The 18816-nt window shown below is 41.4% G+C and overlaps 1 protein-coding gene across 2 annotated transcripts in view; it reads right to left on the reverse strand.

Annotated features, from left to right (window-relative positions):
- Nucleotides 1–5220: 5220 nt before the first annotated feature.
- Nucleotides 5221–18816, reverse strand: part of LOC121282594 (tetraspanin-7-like) — a 29982-nt gene continuing 16386 nt past the window's right edge. The window contains exons 5-8 of one of the 2 annotated variants that reach the window (XM_041196360.1): nt 9450–9605; nt 8920–9003; nt 6859–6940; nt 5221–6331 (exon numbers count right to left, since the gene is read on the reverse strand). In XM_041196360.1, coding sequence (XP_041052294.1) covers nt 6872–6940; nt 8920–9003; nt 9450–9605 — 309 coding nt within the window. In that variant the 3' untranslated portion in view covers nt 5221–6331; nt 6859–6871. The remainder of the gene's footprint in view (nt 6332–6858; nt 6941–8919; nt 9004–9449; nt 9606–18816) is intronic. The other variant, XM_041196361.1, reaches the window with a different exon arrangement.

Below are 18816 nucleotides of genomic sequence, written 5' to 3' on the forward strand. Positions count from 1 at the left end.
ATGATCCTTTGAATGCGGAGGCTGGTGGGGTGATAAGTGAGGACAAGGGGGACCCTATCATCTTTCTGGGAGGGAGGAGAAAGTGTGAGGGAGGATGCGCGGGAGTGGGGCCAGACACGGTCGAGGGCCCTGTCAACGACCGTGGGTGGAAAACCTTGGTTAAGGAAGGAGGACGACGTGTCAGAGGAACTGTTTTTGAAGTTAGCATCATCAGAACAGATGCGACGGAGGCGAAGGAACTGAGAGAATGGGATGGAGTCCTTACAGGAAGCGGGATGTGAGGAGCTGTAGTCGAGGTAGCTGTGGGAGTCGGTAGGCTTGTAATGGATGTTGGTGGACAGTCTATCACCAGAGATTGAGACAGAGAGGTCAAGGAAGGGAAGTGTCAGAGATGGACCATGTGAAAAAGATGGGTGGAGGGTGGAGATTGGAAGCAAAATTAATACATTTTTCCAGGTCCTGACGAGAGCATGAAGCAGCACCGAGGTAATCATCGATGTACCGGAGAAAGAATTATGGAAGGGGGCCAGAGAAGGACTGGAACAAGGAATGTTCCACATACCCCATAACAAGACAGGCATAGCTGCGGATCTTAACTGTACATCCGCCCCAAAGATGCCATATCATTACTGCATAAATACGAAACATTAGCACTTGTTTTGACAGGAAGATGAGCGTTTTTTTTTATTTGAAGACCTCACTCAAATTTCCCCGAGGTACGAGAGTTAAAAAACCCCCAGATTTAAGCTCACCAGGGTAACCAGCAGCCTAGTCTGAACGTTTTCTAGCATCTCTAACATTCGAGACCAAAACTGGGCAAAGCATTCAAGATGAAGTTTGAACAAGGCTTTGTACACGGACAGAACATTATGCATTTCATCATACTGCCAATGCCTGTGGGGGCTCATATATCTGCATTCATACTTTCAAGGAATTATGTACTCAAATATTTTTAAATCTCAATATTTTTAAAAAGGCTGTGAATGGCATGCATACCTCCAATTCAAGAAAAGTACGCTATCACTCATCTTGCATTAAATGGCACCTGACACAGGGGAGGTGGTGGTGTAGTGGTAATGTCACTGAACTAGTAATCCAGAGACCCAGGGAAATGCTTTGGGGACCCAGGTTAGAATTTGAATCCAATAAAAATCTGAATTCAAAGTCTAACGATGACCATGAAACCATTGTCGATTGTCATTAAAAACCCATTTGGTTTATTAATGAATCTGCTGTCTTTACCTGGTCTGGCCTACATGTGACTCCAGACCCACAGCAATGTCATTGACTGTTAAATGCCCTTGGAAATGGCCTAGCAAACCATTCAATGGTTTCAAACTGCTACAAAGCCTATAATGAATGGAATCAGACAGACCACTCCATCAACTTAGGAACCACATATGACAATGGCAAACTCAGCCCTGTCGACCTTGCAAAAGTCCTCCTTCCTAACATCTGGGGGCTTGTGCCAAAATTGGGAGTGCTGTCTCAGACTAGTCAAGCAACAGCGTGACATAGTCATACTCTCGAAATCATACCTTACACAATGTCCCAGATACCACCATCACAATCCCTGAGTATGACCTGTCCCACCGGCAGAACAGATCCAGCAGAGGTGGCAGCACAGTGGTATACAGTCAAGTGGGAGTTCTCAACACTGACTCTGGGCCCCATGAAGTCTCATGGCATCAAGTCAAACATGGGCAAGGAAACCCTCTGACTATCGTTACTCCCCCCACAACCTCACTCAGCTGATGAATCAGTACTCCACCACTTGGCGGAAACTCCAAATTGAGGGTGGCAAGGGCACAAATGTACTCTGGGTGGGGACATCAATACCCATCGCCAAGAATGACTCAGAAGCACCAATACAGACCAAGCCCCAAAGGACATAGCTGCTAGACTTGGTCTGGGGCAGGTGGCGAGGAAACCAACAAGCGGGAAATACCTACTTGACCTCATCCTAACCATGACAGTATCAGTAGGATGACCATCACACAGTCCTCAGTGTCAGGAAGATATAGTATTATTGGAATTTATTGGAAAATAAATGTGTTATGAAGCTATTAATATGCGTTACTGGAAATGATTTAAAATAGAGGTTTAATCTGAGAGTGTGTGTTAATTGGATTAAAACCAGCTAGTCTGGGTGCTTTGATATGTAAACAGTAGAGTGCATTTGCATTTTGTTGAATAGAGCATTCAAGAAAAGGGAGAGAAATCTTGCACCTAGCTAGGAGAGACAAGCAATGTTTATATTCCTAATAAAATTGGAACCATGAGGGGAGTTCGAAGGGGCTGGTGATATCTTTGAATGTAAATTCTCATTGTAAGTGCTGGGTTGTGTCAGAGCAGTTGTGTGCGTGCAGAGCACAGGCATGTAACATCAAAGCAGCTGTAAGCCTACAACTGTCTGCAAAGGAACCAAAGTGAAAGGAACCTCATTTTGAACTGGATTGTTCAAGGTACATTTTTGTCTGGGTCTTTTAAAATCTGTGCATCTTACTGTTGCCTTAACAGAGGTGCTAACTGGGAGTCAGGCTAATTAGGGGATTTAGAAGTTACTATGGTTGTAACTTGTAGACATGTGCTTTAAAACATTTCAGAGAAATTATTTTCTCTAGTTTTACAAAAACTTTGAATTAAGTAGTAAGACCACTGACCCTAAGCCTGCATCGCAAAATATACAAATTGCAATAGTTGTGGTAGTTGTCTCAAGTTTCCTTCTGGGATTTGAGCAACAACATTTACCATCGGCTGTGTCATTACAGGAGGCAAAAGTCCTGTCTTCCCATTGACGATACCCTCCATCTTGTTGTGCAGCACTACCAATGTGCTAAATGGAATAGATTTCAAACAGATCAAGCAACTCTGGGCATCCATCAGGCACTGTGGGCCATCAGTAGCAGCAAAATTGTACTTGACCACAATCTAAACTCATGGCCCAGCATATCCCCCACTACCACCAAGCCAGGGCATCAACCCCAGTTCATAGAAGAGTGGACAGCATGCCAGGGACAGCACCAGGCATACCTAAAAATGTGTCAACCTGGTGATGCTACAACTCAGGGCTACTTGCATGCCAAACAGCATCAGCCGCATGCGATAGAGAGGTAAAAGCGATCCCACAACCAGATGAGATTTAAGCTCAGCAGTCCTGTTGCATCCAGTCATGAATGGTGGTGGACAATTAAACAACTCACTGGACAAGGCTGCACAAATATCCCCACCGTCTATGATGGGGAGCCCAGAGTGCAAAAGAAGGTTGAAACATTTGCAACAGTCTTCAGCCAGAAGTGCTGAGTAGGTGATCCATCTTGGCCCACTCGAGGTCTCCAGCATCACAGATGTCGGTCCTCAGCCAATTTGATTCATCCCATGTGATAAAGAAATGGCTGAAGGCACTGGATACTGCAAAGGCTATGGGCCCTGACAATTTCCAGCAATAGTACTGAAGACTTGTGCTCCAGAACTTGCCACACCCCTAGCCAAGCTGTTCCAGTACAGCTACAAAACTTGTATCTACCCAGCAAAGTGGAAAATTGCATAGGCATGTCCTGCTCACAAAAAGCAGAACAAATCCAACCTGGCCAATCGCCACCCCAAGCTACACAATCAGTAAACCGATGAAGGGGGTCATCAACAGTACTATCAAGCAGCACTTGCTTAGCAATATCTACTCCACTGACACTCACTTTGGGTTCTACTAGGATCGCTCAGCTCCTAACCTCATTATAGCCTTTGTTCAGACATGGACAAAAGGCTGAACGAGGTGAAGCAACAATGACTGCCGTTGACATCAAGGCAACATTTGACCAAGTATGGCATCGAGGAGCCCAAGCAAAACTGAAGTCAATGGGAATCAGGGGAAACTCTCCACTGGTTAAAGTCATATCTGTCAAAGGAAGGTGGCTGTTCGAGGTCAGTCATCAGTTCCAGGACATCACTGCAGGTGTTCCTCAGGGTAGTGTCCTAGGCCCAACCATCTTCAGCTGCTTCAATGACCTCCTTTCCATAAAGGTCAGAAGTGGGCATGTTCACTGATGATTGCACAATGTTCAGCGCCATTTGCAACTCCTCAGACACTGAAGCAGTCCATATCCAAATGCAGCAAGACCTGGACAATATCCAGGCTTGGGCTGACAAGTAACATTCATGCCACACATGCCAGGCAATGACCATCTCCAACAAGAGAATCTAACCATTGCCTCTAGACATCAAATTACATTACCATCACCAAAGTCCCACAATCAACCAACATCCTGGGAGGTTAGCAAAGACCAGAAAACTGAACTTGATTAGCCACATGCTGTGGTTACAAGAGCACATTAGAAGCTGGGTATCCTGTGAAAAGTAACTCACCTCCCAACTCCAAAGCTTGTCCACCGTCTGCTAGGCACAAGTTAGGACTGTAATGGAATACTCCCCACTTGCCTGGATGAGTGCAGCTCCAGCGACAAGCTACAGGACAAAGCACCCCACTTGTGGCACCCAATCCACAAACATTCACTTCCCCCCCACCACTGACATTGGCAGTTTTGTCGACCATCTACAAGATACACTGCAGCACCTCAAAGGATCCTTAGGTAGCACTTTCCAAACCCACGACCACTGCCATCCAGAAGGACAAGGGCAGCAGACATGGGAACACCAGCACCTGGAAGCATCCCTTTAAGCCACACACCATCTTGACTTGGAAATATTTTGCCTTCACTGTAGCTGGGTCAAAATCCCTCCCTAACAGCACTGTGGGTGTACCTACACCACATGGACTGCAGCAGCTCAAGACAGCAGCTCACTACCACCTTCAAGGGCAATTAGGTATGGGTAATAAATGCTGGCCTAGCCAGCAATACCCAAATTGCACGAATGAATAAAAATACACTAGTCTACCCCAAGATCTGCCTAGAGTCACTAGTCACTGTCAAATCCTCTACTTGCCTCAGCAAATTTCAGTGCTGTACTCTATGTTTGTGGCAAAACATCCCAGCCCTCAAAACTTCTCCAGTCCAGACAACCACTTTACCCTTTTTCCCTATCCAATAAGATTTGGAACTTGGGTTGAAGCAGAAATCAGATATTGTTAGTACTGGCAACTGGAGACTCAGGTTACAAACACTTATGCAAGGCAAACAGTTTGGGGAAAACAGACAACATGTGTGAACACATTCCTCCCACTGCAAGCAAGTTTGAGTGAAAAAGATCATGAAACCACAATAATTGGCTTTCTATAATTAGTTTATTTTTTAAATCAGGTAGCTTACATATACAGAGGAAATCAAAGATATTACATGTTCCATAACAATGAGGTTTACACCTCTACATTGTCCAGTGCTAAAAACTGAGAAACGGTAGAACAAGAGGCATAAATAGGAATCTACACTACACAGACCCAGTGAGAAGAAAAATAGCCCTCCATTTCTGTAGGTCTATGTTCACCTCCTTCAGCCTTTTAAAAAAGGGTGCATCAAGAGTTACACTGCAAAAGGTTGATGTCTTGTAGTGTGGCTCAGATATTTCCATTGTCTTCTATTTGATGCCAATTAAGTTCATTAATTGATTAAAGGTTACATTATACAGTCCAAATAACTCCCTTTGGTTCAAAATTGCAGTCTTGATGGTGGATTTTAGTGTAAAAATAGTGCATCAACACAAATGTTGAAGATACGTGGAACCAAAACAGCAACGCCAGATTTGCCATCACCAAAACATATGCAAGATACAACAAATACTTATTTTGTAGCATTAGCGCTTTAGATACATTCACCAGTTTGAGAATGTTTGAAATCATCCCAATTTAAAACAGTCCATATTTTGTGGTGATTAGAGAAATACAAAAATTATCTAGGACTCCCACACACTGGAAAATATTGCTTTGCCTTTAGAAAATGCAGTAGTGTCTGTAAAATGGTTCATACCCACTATATTGTAGAAAAAATAAGTGTTCTATTACTTCCAAGACAAATTTCAATTTTTTTAAAAAAGTAAAAACTTGATGTCTGACAATATTTAATTTTTGAAAATAGAAGACAGCGATCATAAATCCAAAGCTGAGAAAATTTTAAATGCAAGAAAGTTCAAGGTAGTAAATTCATGGCATCAAGTAAAACTACAATACAAGGCTTTGCTGATTAAACTGATGTCTACATTTCTTACTAACCAGTTCAGCCTCCCATGCCTAAGTTGCGACGATAAATGTGAAGAGTTTTAAAAACTATTTAGTACATTACACCATAAGCATGCAAAACAGTTGTAGAGTTTTGTTTGGAGTAAATAACTGCTGGCTTGGTTCTTTCAACTGTACTGAGGTTCTGATGTTGATACAGGTGTTCTAAAAGAGAGCAAAAGTTTGAGTGAACCAAAGACAATGTGATTAGTGTAATGTTTCAGTACAGTTAAATTAGTACCAGAAGTGGGCAAGCAATAATTCAAGCTATTTACAATTGCATTGTGATTTGTTTCCACATTTAATGACCAGCAAGATCTAGTAAAAGGTCACCAACGTTGTGGATATGCAGCCAAAGTTGATCAAGGGGAAGGATGTGTTGCATCAAATCCTTGGTGGGGAGGGTCTGGATTTTACTATACAAATTCTCATCATGCAAATATTGTACTCAGATTTGAATGATCATGAGGGAAAAAAAGGGTCGTCTGGGTCATCATCTCTTCAACTTTCAGGACTGGAATCTCATGCATACCAGAGACAAACTATATACGTTATGAAAGGAATATTTTATAGGATGCAAATGCCCAACCAGCGAGTACATGATCACCAAAATGGGATTGTACAATTTGGTACACAAAACAAGAACCCATTGCTCGAAATTTAACATGGATTGTTTTAAAATCATAAATTACCTGGCTTGATCTTTTAAACCATTTCATATTGGTTGTTTGTGATATACCTAGACAGACAACAGGCCAGCAAGATCCCAATCAACTGCAGTGCAAGGGTAGGGAAGAGAAAGAGGAAATAGTGTTACCAGTCAAATGAAAGCTACTTTTAAAATACAATGAAAATCTGAATGCTAGTTAACATTAGTTTATTCCTTAATGTAGATGCAATGTGCAGATAATAAAACCTTGTATACAGATTTACAGCAGGGAATTGTGCACAATATGATAGTCTCTATTGAACTGATAGAGGTACATTTGTGATGTTGGAGATGAGTCCAATTCTGGAATCATTGTATCGAAAGCCAAAGGGAACATTATGTATGGCAAGTATATCCTTCCTTAGCAAAGTACCCAATACCCCAGATGCAGTCTCACCAAGGGTATACATAACTACAGCAAAAAATTTACTTCTATACTCAAATCCTCTTTCAATAAAAAGACATGCCATTTGATTTCCTAATTGCTTACTGCACCTGCATGTAAGCAAGACATTTTGGATATGAAATGATGAGATTGGGAGGTGTTAAGAGGACCCACATTTCCATTTTCCAACCAGAATGGAAAACTTCACATTTTTCCATATTATATTCCATCTATGGTCTTGCCCACTCCTTAGCCTATCTAAATCCCTTTGAAGCCTCTTTGTATCCTCCTCAATTCATTCCCTAGTTGTGTCATTAACAAACTTGGAATCTATTTATTCATTTATGGGATGTGGGCACCACTGGCTAGGCCAGCATTTATTATCCATCTTTAAATGTCCCTGTTCAGAAGGCATTTGAGAGTCAACCAAATTGCTATGGGTCTGGAGTCGCATGTAGGCCAGACTAGACAAGGACAGCAGATTTTCTTCCTTAAAAAAGGACATTTGTGAACCAGATGGGTTTTTCTGACATGGCAATGGTTTCACGGTCAGACTTTTAATCAAATTTAAATTTTATCATCTGCTGTGGTGGGATTCGAACCCAGGCCCCCAGAACATTACCCTGGGATTCTAGAATACTAGTCCAGTGACAATACCACTACACCACCACACCTCCCCCTAAATATTACATTTGATCCCCAAATTATTGATACAGATGGTGAATAACTGGGGCCCATGCACCAATCCTTTTTGTACCCACTAGTCACAGCCTGCCAACCTGAGAATGAGCTGTTTATCCCTGCTTTCTGTCCATTAACCAATTCTCAATCCATGCCAGTATATTACCCCCAATCCATGCACTTTAACTTCTCTAACCTCTTGTTTAGGACCTTTTCAAAAGCCTTCTGAAATACACCACATCCACTGGTTCCCTCCCATCTATTCTGCTAGTTACATCCTCAAAAACTCCAACAGCTTTGTCAAACATGATTTTCCCCTTCAGACATCCATGTGGACTCTGCCCAAGCTCACCATTATTAAGTACTCATTATCACATCCTTTATTAGATTTAAGCATTTTCTATTTTCACAAATGAGCCCAGGATAAAAGTCCATGGACTGAACTCATTTATGGTGAGCATTATGACAGCCTAGCTCTAGGGTTTTGCCACTGTACTGAGCAACTAACAAGTGATCCACTCCTGCAACACTAGACTATGTATCCAGTCTATTGCAGTTAGTTGACTGGGATCCTCAAAAAGGTTCAAAATCAATTGCTGTTGGATTAGATTTATTCTGTTCTTAAAGAGAGTATCCCATCTGGAACACTGCCATGCTATGATTTAGCTTCAAATGGAATAAAACTGAATTATAGTTCACAAAAAGAGTTTCAAGTATTCAATAAAAAGTGATGACCACAGCTGAATGATCTTATGAAACAGCCTTCCAAGAAGGCCACTAGAATTTTAAACCTTGAAAACTTTGGAACTATGCTTACTTAAAATTAAAAAGTTTGAATAAGCTGTTTAAACTGATTTATACATGGGGATTGGTAGCTATTTTTTTAAGCCATGAAACAAAATTACATTGCTATAAAATTCATCTCAAATCTTTACCACCAAACCAGTATTAAGCCACAGGTAACTGTCAAAAACATACCTGGAAAAAGCCAATTCCAAAAGCAATTCCAGCAATGATTCCAATATTTGTCTCCATGAAGCTAATGACCAATACAATGCAACCCTGCAATAAATAAAATTAAAATTTAGCTGGTAAAAATTGGCATGTAATCAGTTGCCATAGATAGCTTAGACAAAGAGCATAGGTTTTGCTAATATTTTTCCAGTTTAAAAAGTTGAAAATGGTAAATTTGTATCCAAAATGCTTTTGGAAGTAGAATGGCAGTTTCACGTACATAAATGCTGAGGCGACTGAATTTAGTAGAGATGAACTCTTTAAATTGCTATGGAAAATAGGCTGTCCACCTGGACATCATTTCTCCTTTCCACTAGAAGATGCACAGTTCCATCAGTTACAATGGAGCAACATCAGACACTTAAGATTAGCAGTGAGGTAAAGCAGGGTTTTTCTCCATGCTGCTATTGTACGTTTTCATGGCTTACTAGGGGTGCCATGGTCACAGCTATGAAGCTGCATTAACTTAGAAATTGGAGCATCTATTATCATACCTGTTTAAAGACTGCGTCTTTGGCAGTAGTCATGTTTTTCAGATCTCCAGGTTTGCAGTCAGTATTGTTTCTACAGCAGCTAACTGGGATTCCATTCATTTTGAAGTAGGCAGTTTCATTCCAATCGGTGTAGTTTTGAACACCGCAGCAATGCAACTAGAAAATAAGTACAAGTTGTGCAAGGTCTATTACGAAGTTCTGTACTATTCTTAAGGTTGTCTATCATCATTTAATTGACACAAGTCACCCTCTCAAAAGTTTCCATCACATAGCCTGTGGAGAAAACAAAAGTATGAATTGTGTTTGAAGAATGAATGTTCTCTTGCTTGATGAGACAGCTCAGTGTTTAATGAGAAACACTGGACACAGTCAATGTGCAATTATAAGTACAGTAGTCCTTTTAAACAGGAAGATACCAGAACTTGCTCAAAAGGTAGGTTGGAGCATGTGGAACCACCACGGACTTAGAAGTTAGATTACATGACTTTCGACTGAGAACATTAAGTAACAAATCTCAGTTAAGGGCTGTCAGTCTGGTGTTTTCAGTCTCAGTTTCGATCCTACTTCCTAATGTAGGAATGTGAATTACAAAGCCAGGCTTGCTAATGTAATGACTGAGGGGCTGGGTATACAAGTTGGTTCTGTGGTACACACTATTTTGTTTGAAAGTAGTTATTGGTCTCATTACCTAGGTTTGCTTTAAAATAATTGTCACCTTGACAAAAACATCCAAACAGTAGTTTAGAGGGTAGGGAGGGGAAGAGGATGAAGATTTTGATGTAAAAGTTACTTTCTTGGACTTGAAAGAGGAGGATTCAGCTTGAACAGATGACTTTGCAGCTCCAAATTCACCTTCAGTGAAAGGGACATCTTGACAAATAGGATTCCATTAGCTTTCTGTATTAATATGTAATTGACAGCCCTATTGAACATTGTGCAACAACAGCAGCTTGCTTTTATATAGCAAGACTATCTTGGAACATCTGAAAGCAGTGGCCAATGGTGGTGTGAAGGAGGTCAAAGGAACAGAAAATTAAGTGGGGAAGGGGGAATGGATTACAGCATTAGGGAATCAGGTCGGCAGGCAAAACATGAAAGGCAGCCCATTGTTCTGTTAAAGATGAGTTTGGATACAGTAGAGGTACATTTCCACGAGGGTAAGGAGTAGGATAACCAAAGCTCGAATTTCTGGATGATGAGAGAGATAATGACCAAGATGAAGCAGAGAAAAAAAAAGTGTGCATGGCAGATGTCAGGTTGAATGTTTAAATTTAGAAATTATGAAGTGAGAGCATAAGAGAATGGGAACTAACAGAGGGAATCCAAAAGTCTATAAATACTAAGAGGCTAAGAGAATGGGTGGGGCCGATTAGGAACTGAAAAGTGGAACTATGCATGATTGAGGCACTAAATGAGTACTTTCCATCTGCCTTCAAGGAAAACACTGAAGACAATGGAAGAGCTAGCCGAGATACTGGGGGAGCTAGAAATTGATAGATGGTATTAGAAAGACTGTCTGTACTTGAACTTGATAAGTCATGAGTTCTGGATGGGATACGTGAGAGAAGTAAGGGTAGAAATTGCAGAGGCATTGGCCAAAATCTTATAATCCTCCTGGGCTGGTGCTGGAGGATGAGATAATTGCAAATGTTACACTCTTGCATCCTTTGTTTTTTGAAAAAGGATAAACTGAACAACTACAGGCCAGTCAAAATCAACCTTAGTCGTGGGAAAGCTTTTAAAAAACAACGATCCAGGACTAAACAAACAGGTTACTTGGACAAATGTTGATCAATTAAGGAAAGTCAGCATAGATCTGTTAAGAGTGAGCAAACCATGGTTAACTAAGTGAGAGGATTGAGGAGGGTAATGCAGTTGATGTGATGCACGTGGACTTCCAAAAGGCATTGATAAAATACTACGTAATAAGTTTATCAGAAAAAGGTAAGCCCATTGAACAAAAGGGACTGTGGCAGCACAGGCAAAGATGTTGGCTTAATGACAGGATAGGTGAAAGGTTGTTTTTCCACTGGAGGAAGATCTACAGTGGTATTAGGGATCCTGCTTTTCTGAATAATATATTAATGACCAAGACACAAGTGTACAGGGCACAATCTCAAAAAAATGCAAGTGTCACAAAACTTGGAAGTATTGTGAATTGTGTGAGGAGAGTGATAGAGTTCAAGGACCCTTATTTTGAAACTGTCTCTTCTTCCACCCCCCCAACCTCCAAAAGGAAAACATCCTCAACATCAACCACGTTGAGCCTCCTCAGAATCTTATATTTCAATAAGATCACCAATGAGTTTAGGTCTAACCTGCTCAACTTTTCCTAAGGCATTTTCCCACATTATACACCAAATTTTTGCCCACTCAACCTCTTGGTATCCTCCTTTCAACTGGATCCTGATCACCCACTGCATGGAAGTTTTTCTTCAAGTGGGTGCTGGTTCTTTTACCATTTGCCATAAATCCTTGTCCTTTGGTTCTCAACTTGGGTGAACATTTTGCAGATGAAAGTTAATGCAGAGAAGCATGAAGTGATACTTTGTTTTGCCAGGGAGAATGAGGGGGGCAATCAGACCTAAAAAGGGTACAACTAAAGGGATGCAGGAACAGGGACACCTGGAGGTATATGTGCACAAATCATTGAAGGTGGCAGAGCAGGTTAAAAAAAAGTGGGTAAGCAAGCATGTGGGATCCTGGTCTTTATAAACAGAGGCAGAGGAGTACAAAAGCATGGAAGTTGCGGTGAACCTTCACAAAACATTGGTATAATAGAACTGTGCACACTTTAGGAAAGGCACAGAAAAGATTTCAGAATGGTTCCACAGGTGAGGGGCTTCAGTTTCTCCCATCTACACACACACAATTAGGGTTGTTTTGAGAAAAAAAAAGGAAATGTTCAAAATTATGATGGCTCTAGACAGTAGAGAAACTGTTCCCATGACGGAAAGGTGAGAACCAAAAGGCAAAGATTGATGGTAAATGGTTGAAAAAACACCCACATGAAGAAAAACCTTTAATGCAGTGAGTGACAGAATCCACTTGAAAGGAGGATAGAGTCTGCAAAGGGATATGGATAGGTTAAGTGGACAAAAATTTGGCATATGGCATATATTGTAGGAAAATGTCTTATGAGCAAGTTGGCTTATGACCTTACTGAAATAAAAGAGGGGGCTTGATACAGTAAATGTTGAGAATGTTTTCCCTCATGGGGGAAGTTTCAAAAATAAGGGGTCGCCCATTTAAGGTGGAGATTAGGAGAAATTTCTTCTGAGGTTCATTAACCTTTGGAATTGTCTTCCACAGTAAGCAGTGGGAGGGGGTGGGTAATTGAATACATTCAAGGCTGAGTTAGGCAGATTTTTGACAAAGTTAAGGGTTATGCAGGGCATGCAGGAAGTGGAGTAAAGCCAATTTGATCAGCCATGATCTTATTGAATGATAAGTGGGCTTGATAAGCCAAGTGGCCTACTCCTGATCCCATTTATGATCTGGAATACACAGCCAGGGTGTGGTTGAGACAGACTTAATTGTGGCTTTCAAAATGGAATAAGGAAAGTATCTGAAGAGAAAAAACTGGAATGCAAAAGGTGAAAAGGATGGGGAAGTGAGTTAGGCAGAATCTCTCTTGTGGAGAGCCAGATAACTGTCTGAATGACTTCCTTCAGCATGCAATGTAGAATTTTGATTCTAAGTACAATGCCAAAAATGTAAACAAAATTGAGAATTTTAAAATTGGAAATGTTGTGAAATAAGCCATCAGTGTAGGTCAGAACTAATTCATTGACCTAAACAGCTAATGTTTCTCTTTCCACAGGTGTTGCTGATCCAGAGTATTTCCAGCATTGTCTTTATTCAATATTTCCAGCATCTGTAATATTTTGATTTTGTATTTTTAACACTTTTCATGGCCACAGCTAGAGTATTTGCGTGCAGTTCTGGAATCTGCATTATAGGAAGGATGTGCTTGCTCTAGAAAGAGTGCAGAGGAGATTTACCAGGATGTTGCCTGGGCTGGACAGTTTTAGTTATGAGGAGAGATTGGATAGACTGGGGTTATTTTCCCTGGAGCACAGGAGATGGGGGGGGGGGGGGGGGTGGGGGGGGGGGGGGAAGAAGAAGAAGGAGAGATGGGACATGATTTGAGGTGTATAAAAATTATGAGGGGCATAGATAGGGTAGACAGGAAATGAACTTTTCCCCTTGGAAGGATCAGTACCTTAAATCTATGCCCTCTGGTTAAAGGGCAAGAGGTTTAGAGGGGATGTGAGGAAGAATTTTTTTTTTTTTTACGCAGAGGGTGGTGGGAATCTGGAACTCTGTCTGAAAGGGTAGTAGAGACAGAAACCCTCATAACATTTTAGTAGTATTGGGATGTGCACTTGCAATGCCATGGCATACAAGGTTAAGGGCCTATTGCTGGAAAATGGGATTAGAATAGTTAGGTGCTTGTTTGACTGGCACAGACTCGGTGGGCTGTCTTCCTCTGACTCTAGGTCCTATAGCACCTTACAGACAGACAATTAAGTGTTTTTGTTGAAGCGCTCTCACTTCGCGATATAGGAAACAAAGCAGCCAATTTGCACACAGCAAGATCCTAGAACCAGCATTGAAATAAATGGCCAATTCATTTATGATTTTTGGCTCAGGGATAACTGTTGGTCAGGACCCCAGGGATAACTCGCCTACTGTTCTTCTGGAATCTTTTGTCCTCCAAAGAACATAACACCTTCAATACTGCACTGAAGTGCCAGCTTAGATGGTGCGTGCAAATGTGTGTTATTTGATCCCATGGTCTTCAGATTTCAGCAAGTGTGCCTTCAGAGTCTAGGCTGAGCCCAGCTATGTAGAACACTGAAGTTGCAAATAGTCTGGCTCAAGCAGGCTGGGAAGGGGGAATAGAATCAGCAGTGACTGAAGATCAGAGTTGGTCTTCCCAACCGTTTAACTGGATGAACATGCAGCTGACTTGAGTGAAGGGGAGATTACACAGGATGTTCTGGGCATATGTGGAAGCTGACCCCATGCTGGCAAGAGGCAGCATAATGGACAGACTGTGTGTAGAGAAGCAATTGCCAGAAGTTCTCTGGAAGGGTGGAACCAAACGAAAGCAAATCACAATGACCTGGAAACCAGGAGAGGTTAGGAGCAAGATGTTGTAGGTGAACTAGAGGATAAGGACAAGAAAGGCAACCTTGACCTGGGATGATCTGATCTGGGAGAAGATTGAGTTGCAGCAAAGGTGGACATGCATTTTATAGGAAACCATAGACTGGCCTCTTGTTTTGTAACCATTTGACTGTGTATGCCAGCTCAGAGCATCTCAACAAGTCCAACACCCATATTTCCCTGAAGGCCTATAAATCTTTGACAATTATCCAATTATTTTTTGAAAGTCATGATTGAATGTCTCCATCATATTCACAGGCAGTACATTCTTGATTCTAGTCACATGCTACATAAGTTCTCATGTCACCCTTGGCTCTTTTGCCAATTATTGTATTGTTTCCCTTTCACCAAAGGGAACAGTTTCCTCATCTTTAGTCTAGACTTCAATTTTGAACACCTCAATCAAATCTCTCTCAACCTTCTCTAAGATGGAACCCTAGCTTCTCCACATAACTGAAGCCTCTCATTCCAGGACCATTCTTGTGAATCTACACCCTCTAATGCCTTCACATCCTTCCTAAAGAGCAGTGCCCAGAATTATACAAATACTCCCGAGGCTGGACTAGTGTTTTATAAAGGTTTGCTACACTTTTGTTTTTGTACCCTATGCTTATTATTAAAGCCCAGTCTACCTTAAGCTTTGTTAACCACTTCTCATTCTACCGTAACCTTCAGCGATTTGTGAAAATATACTCCCAGGTCCTTCTGATCCTGCACCCCTTCTAGAATTGCACCCTTCATATTATCTCTTATTCTTCCTTCCAAAATATATCACTTCACACTTCTTTACATTAAGTTTCATTTGTCACTTGTCCACCCATTCCACCAGCTGATGTTCTCTTTAAGTTTATCACTATCCTCCTCAGTTCACAATATTTTGAAGTTTGGTGTAATCTGCAAACACTGAAATTGTGCCCTGCACACAATATAGATCAAGAAAGCTGTGGTCCTAATAATGACCTCAGAAGAACCCAACTAGAGAGTCCTCCAGTGTGTAAAACAACCATTCATGCACTGTTTCCTCAACTTCATTTTCATGTCCCTTTTATTCCATGGAGTTCAACTTTGCTCACAAGCCTATTGTGTGATTTGGCAGTCCATGTACACCATATTTTTCTTTATTCTTTCATGGGATGTGGCATTGCTGACAAGACCAGCATTTGTTACCCATTCCTAATTGCCCTTGAACAGAGTGGCTTGCTATGGCCATTTCATGAGGGCAGTTCAAAGTTAACCACATTACTGTGGGCTTGGAGTCACATGTAGGCCAGATTTCCTTCCCTAAAAGGGACATTAGTGAACCAGATGGGTTTTACAACAATGATAGTTCCATGGTCACCATTACTGGTTCTATCCTTCAATTCAAGATTTAGTTAAATATTTTAAATAGCTATTTTTAAATACCTATTGATTGGATTTAAATTCCACAAGCTGCCCTGGAGTTTGAACCCATGCCCCCAGGACATTAGCCCAAGCTTCTGGATTACTAGTCCAGTAACATTACCACTACACAACTATCTCCCCTGCTCATCTACACTTACCTCAAAAAACTTAAATTAGTTAACAACTTTCCCTTAAATTCATGATGGCTTTCCACAACCAACATCCATTCAAGTAGCTGTTAATTTTATCCCAAATGGTTTCTGAAAACTTTTCCACCACTGAGGGCAAATGACTGGCCTGAAGTTGCTGGGTTTTTCCTTATACACCCTCATTCAGGAAAGGGTAACATTTGCAATTCTCCTGTGCTCTGGCACCACTCGTGTACCCAAGAAGAATTGGATAATTATAGCCAGTATCTCTACAATTGTCACCCCTAATTCCCTCAGATCTAGTCTTGCTTACTTATCAACTCAAGTTTAGCCAGCCTTTCTAATTCCTTAATGTTTAAGCCCATCCAGTATCTCAACTACATCCTCTTTCACTACTAAAGGAAAATGCCACGAATATGAAAGACAGCCATTCCCTTTGCTGCTATTTGGTCCCAACTCAGTCTGAAGACAACTTTGGGATTACCTTTTATGTTGATGATTACTCTGTCAACCTTTGCTGCTTCCCCCCACCCACCCCACTTCCCCTCTGAAATTTCTGTTTAGCCTGGTTTACACTTGCATTATCTATCTGACATCTGTCATATGGCATCCTTTCTCTGCTTCATCTTAAGTCTTTCATGACCATTAAAAATAGCTCCATGGATTATGTCCTACCTTTCCCTTGTGGGAATGTACCTCAATTGCACCTGAACCATTTCCTCTTTAAAGGCAGCCCATTGTTCTTTAGTTTTGGCTGAAAGTGCGAAGTCAGTCATTTTACCTGGATCAGATTGCGCCCTACTGAAATTAGCCTTCCAATTGTGATTGCTCCTTTTCCTTTTCTATAGCCAACCTAATCCTTATGATACTATGATCACGGTCCCCTAAACATTCCCCTACTGCTACATGATTCACTTGACACCACCCCCCCCCCATTCCTCAATGAGATCCAGCAATGCCTCCTTCCTCATAAGGCCAGAAAAGCACAGAATTCTCTTGAACACTTAAAACTCATCCCACTTCTTGCCCTTTACATTAATATCCTAGGTTATATTAGAATCATTAAAATCTCATTATAATTACTTCACTTTTTGCACTTGTAATTTACTTGAAAACTTGCTCTATTTTTCCCCAATAGTTGATGGCCTATAATATCTCATGTAATGGCACCTCCAATGTCTTGGCTCTAAATAGATTCAGCACTGTAATGCTCTCTTTAATGGTCCTCCTCTTCCCGGAATAATTTTCCAGGAATATTAGTGCACAGTCTTGTCATGGTGATAATGGAGACCAGCTCAAAAGGACATACTCCAACACGGCCACCTAATATCACAATTTCTTACTCTAGTACAGAAAAGTCCCACTGTTTGTGGGAGGTGTGTTCCCACAAAACCTTGAAACGGTGAAATTGCAAACAATTAACTTTTTCCATTGGAACTCAATTAGATAGGTTCCAGCCATACAAGGATAACATTGTTTTGTGCAGTTACTCTACAGCAACTTGACATGCAGTACCTGTATATGACAGAGAGGAGTCTCTGAGCAATGCTATACACCAGTAACCATTTAAAAAAGCGTTCAGACTGCACTTCAACTTCCAGAATAATTACTTGGCCAAACAAAATGCCTCTATTGCCACTTCCTTTTAAAAAAAAGGATAAGCAAGACAAGCTGCTGTGTCCATGTCTGGAAGCTTCTTCTCACCTGGATCAACACCAACACTCAGCACCTGCCAAAATCCATTTGTAAAAGAAAGTCACATGAGCTTCTGTCCATGTCATGTGATCCAAGCATTGGAATGCAACCATTGCAGCAAGGATGAGCTAACATTGTACACTGCGTCACCCATCGAGTAAGTGAAAACACAGTTACAAAAGGCAGGACTTTACTGTACCATCTGCCTTCCCAATCCTTTGAGCACCTTGTTTTTCTTCTCACCAGTTCCCACCCACCCCCAAGTTAGTTCAACTCCCTCCCCAATAGCACTAGCAAACTGATCCACATGGGGCTCCGAGCTCCATTCAGATGCAATACATCCAGATCCCGTCTTCCCCAGAACAGACTTCAATCTAAAGCCCTCCCTCCTGCACAATCTTTCCAGTGAAATATTCAGCTGCTCTCTATTTCTGTACTCAATAGTACATGGCAGAGTATAATCCAGAAATTAATACCTCTGCTAGTTCACATCCTAGTCCATAAAATCTGCCTGCAGGGACTCATCCCACTTTCTACCCATAATGTCGATATGGATACTGACCACAATCACTGGCTGCTCACTCTCCAGAGAGTGCTTTGCAGTCACTCAGTGGAACCCCTGGTACCATGGAGGCAACACCATCTTGGATTGACATTTGCAGCCACAGAAAACACCTGTTCCCCTAATTATAGAATCCTTCGAACTTAAGCCTTCTTCAAAGGACTTGAAAGGAGGCTAGAGATGGGAGGGAAATTTGCAAGGGTGCTTTTTTGGCATGGGACAGTTGTGTTCAAATAGAGGGGGCAGCACCTGTGCAGAAGGAACCATTTGCAATGTCAACTGATATGGGGGTCCTGCAATGAAATCTGTCGATGTACTGTGAATATGGAGCAGAAAGCAGGTTCATACATGAGCTGAGGGAACAAGGTTCTGTTTATTACATTCATCGCTACAGTACCTAGTC

This window comes from Carcharodon carcharias, chromosome 9 (genome assembly GCF_017639515.1).
Source record: "Carcharodon carcharias isolate sCarCar2 chromosome 9, sCarCar2.pri, whole genome shotgun sequence".
Taxonomy (NCBI): domain Eukaryota; kingdom Metazoa; phylum Chordata; class Chondrichthyes; order Lamniformes; family Lamnidae; genus Carcharodon; species Carcharodon carcharias.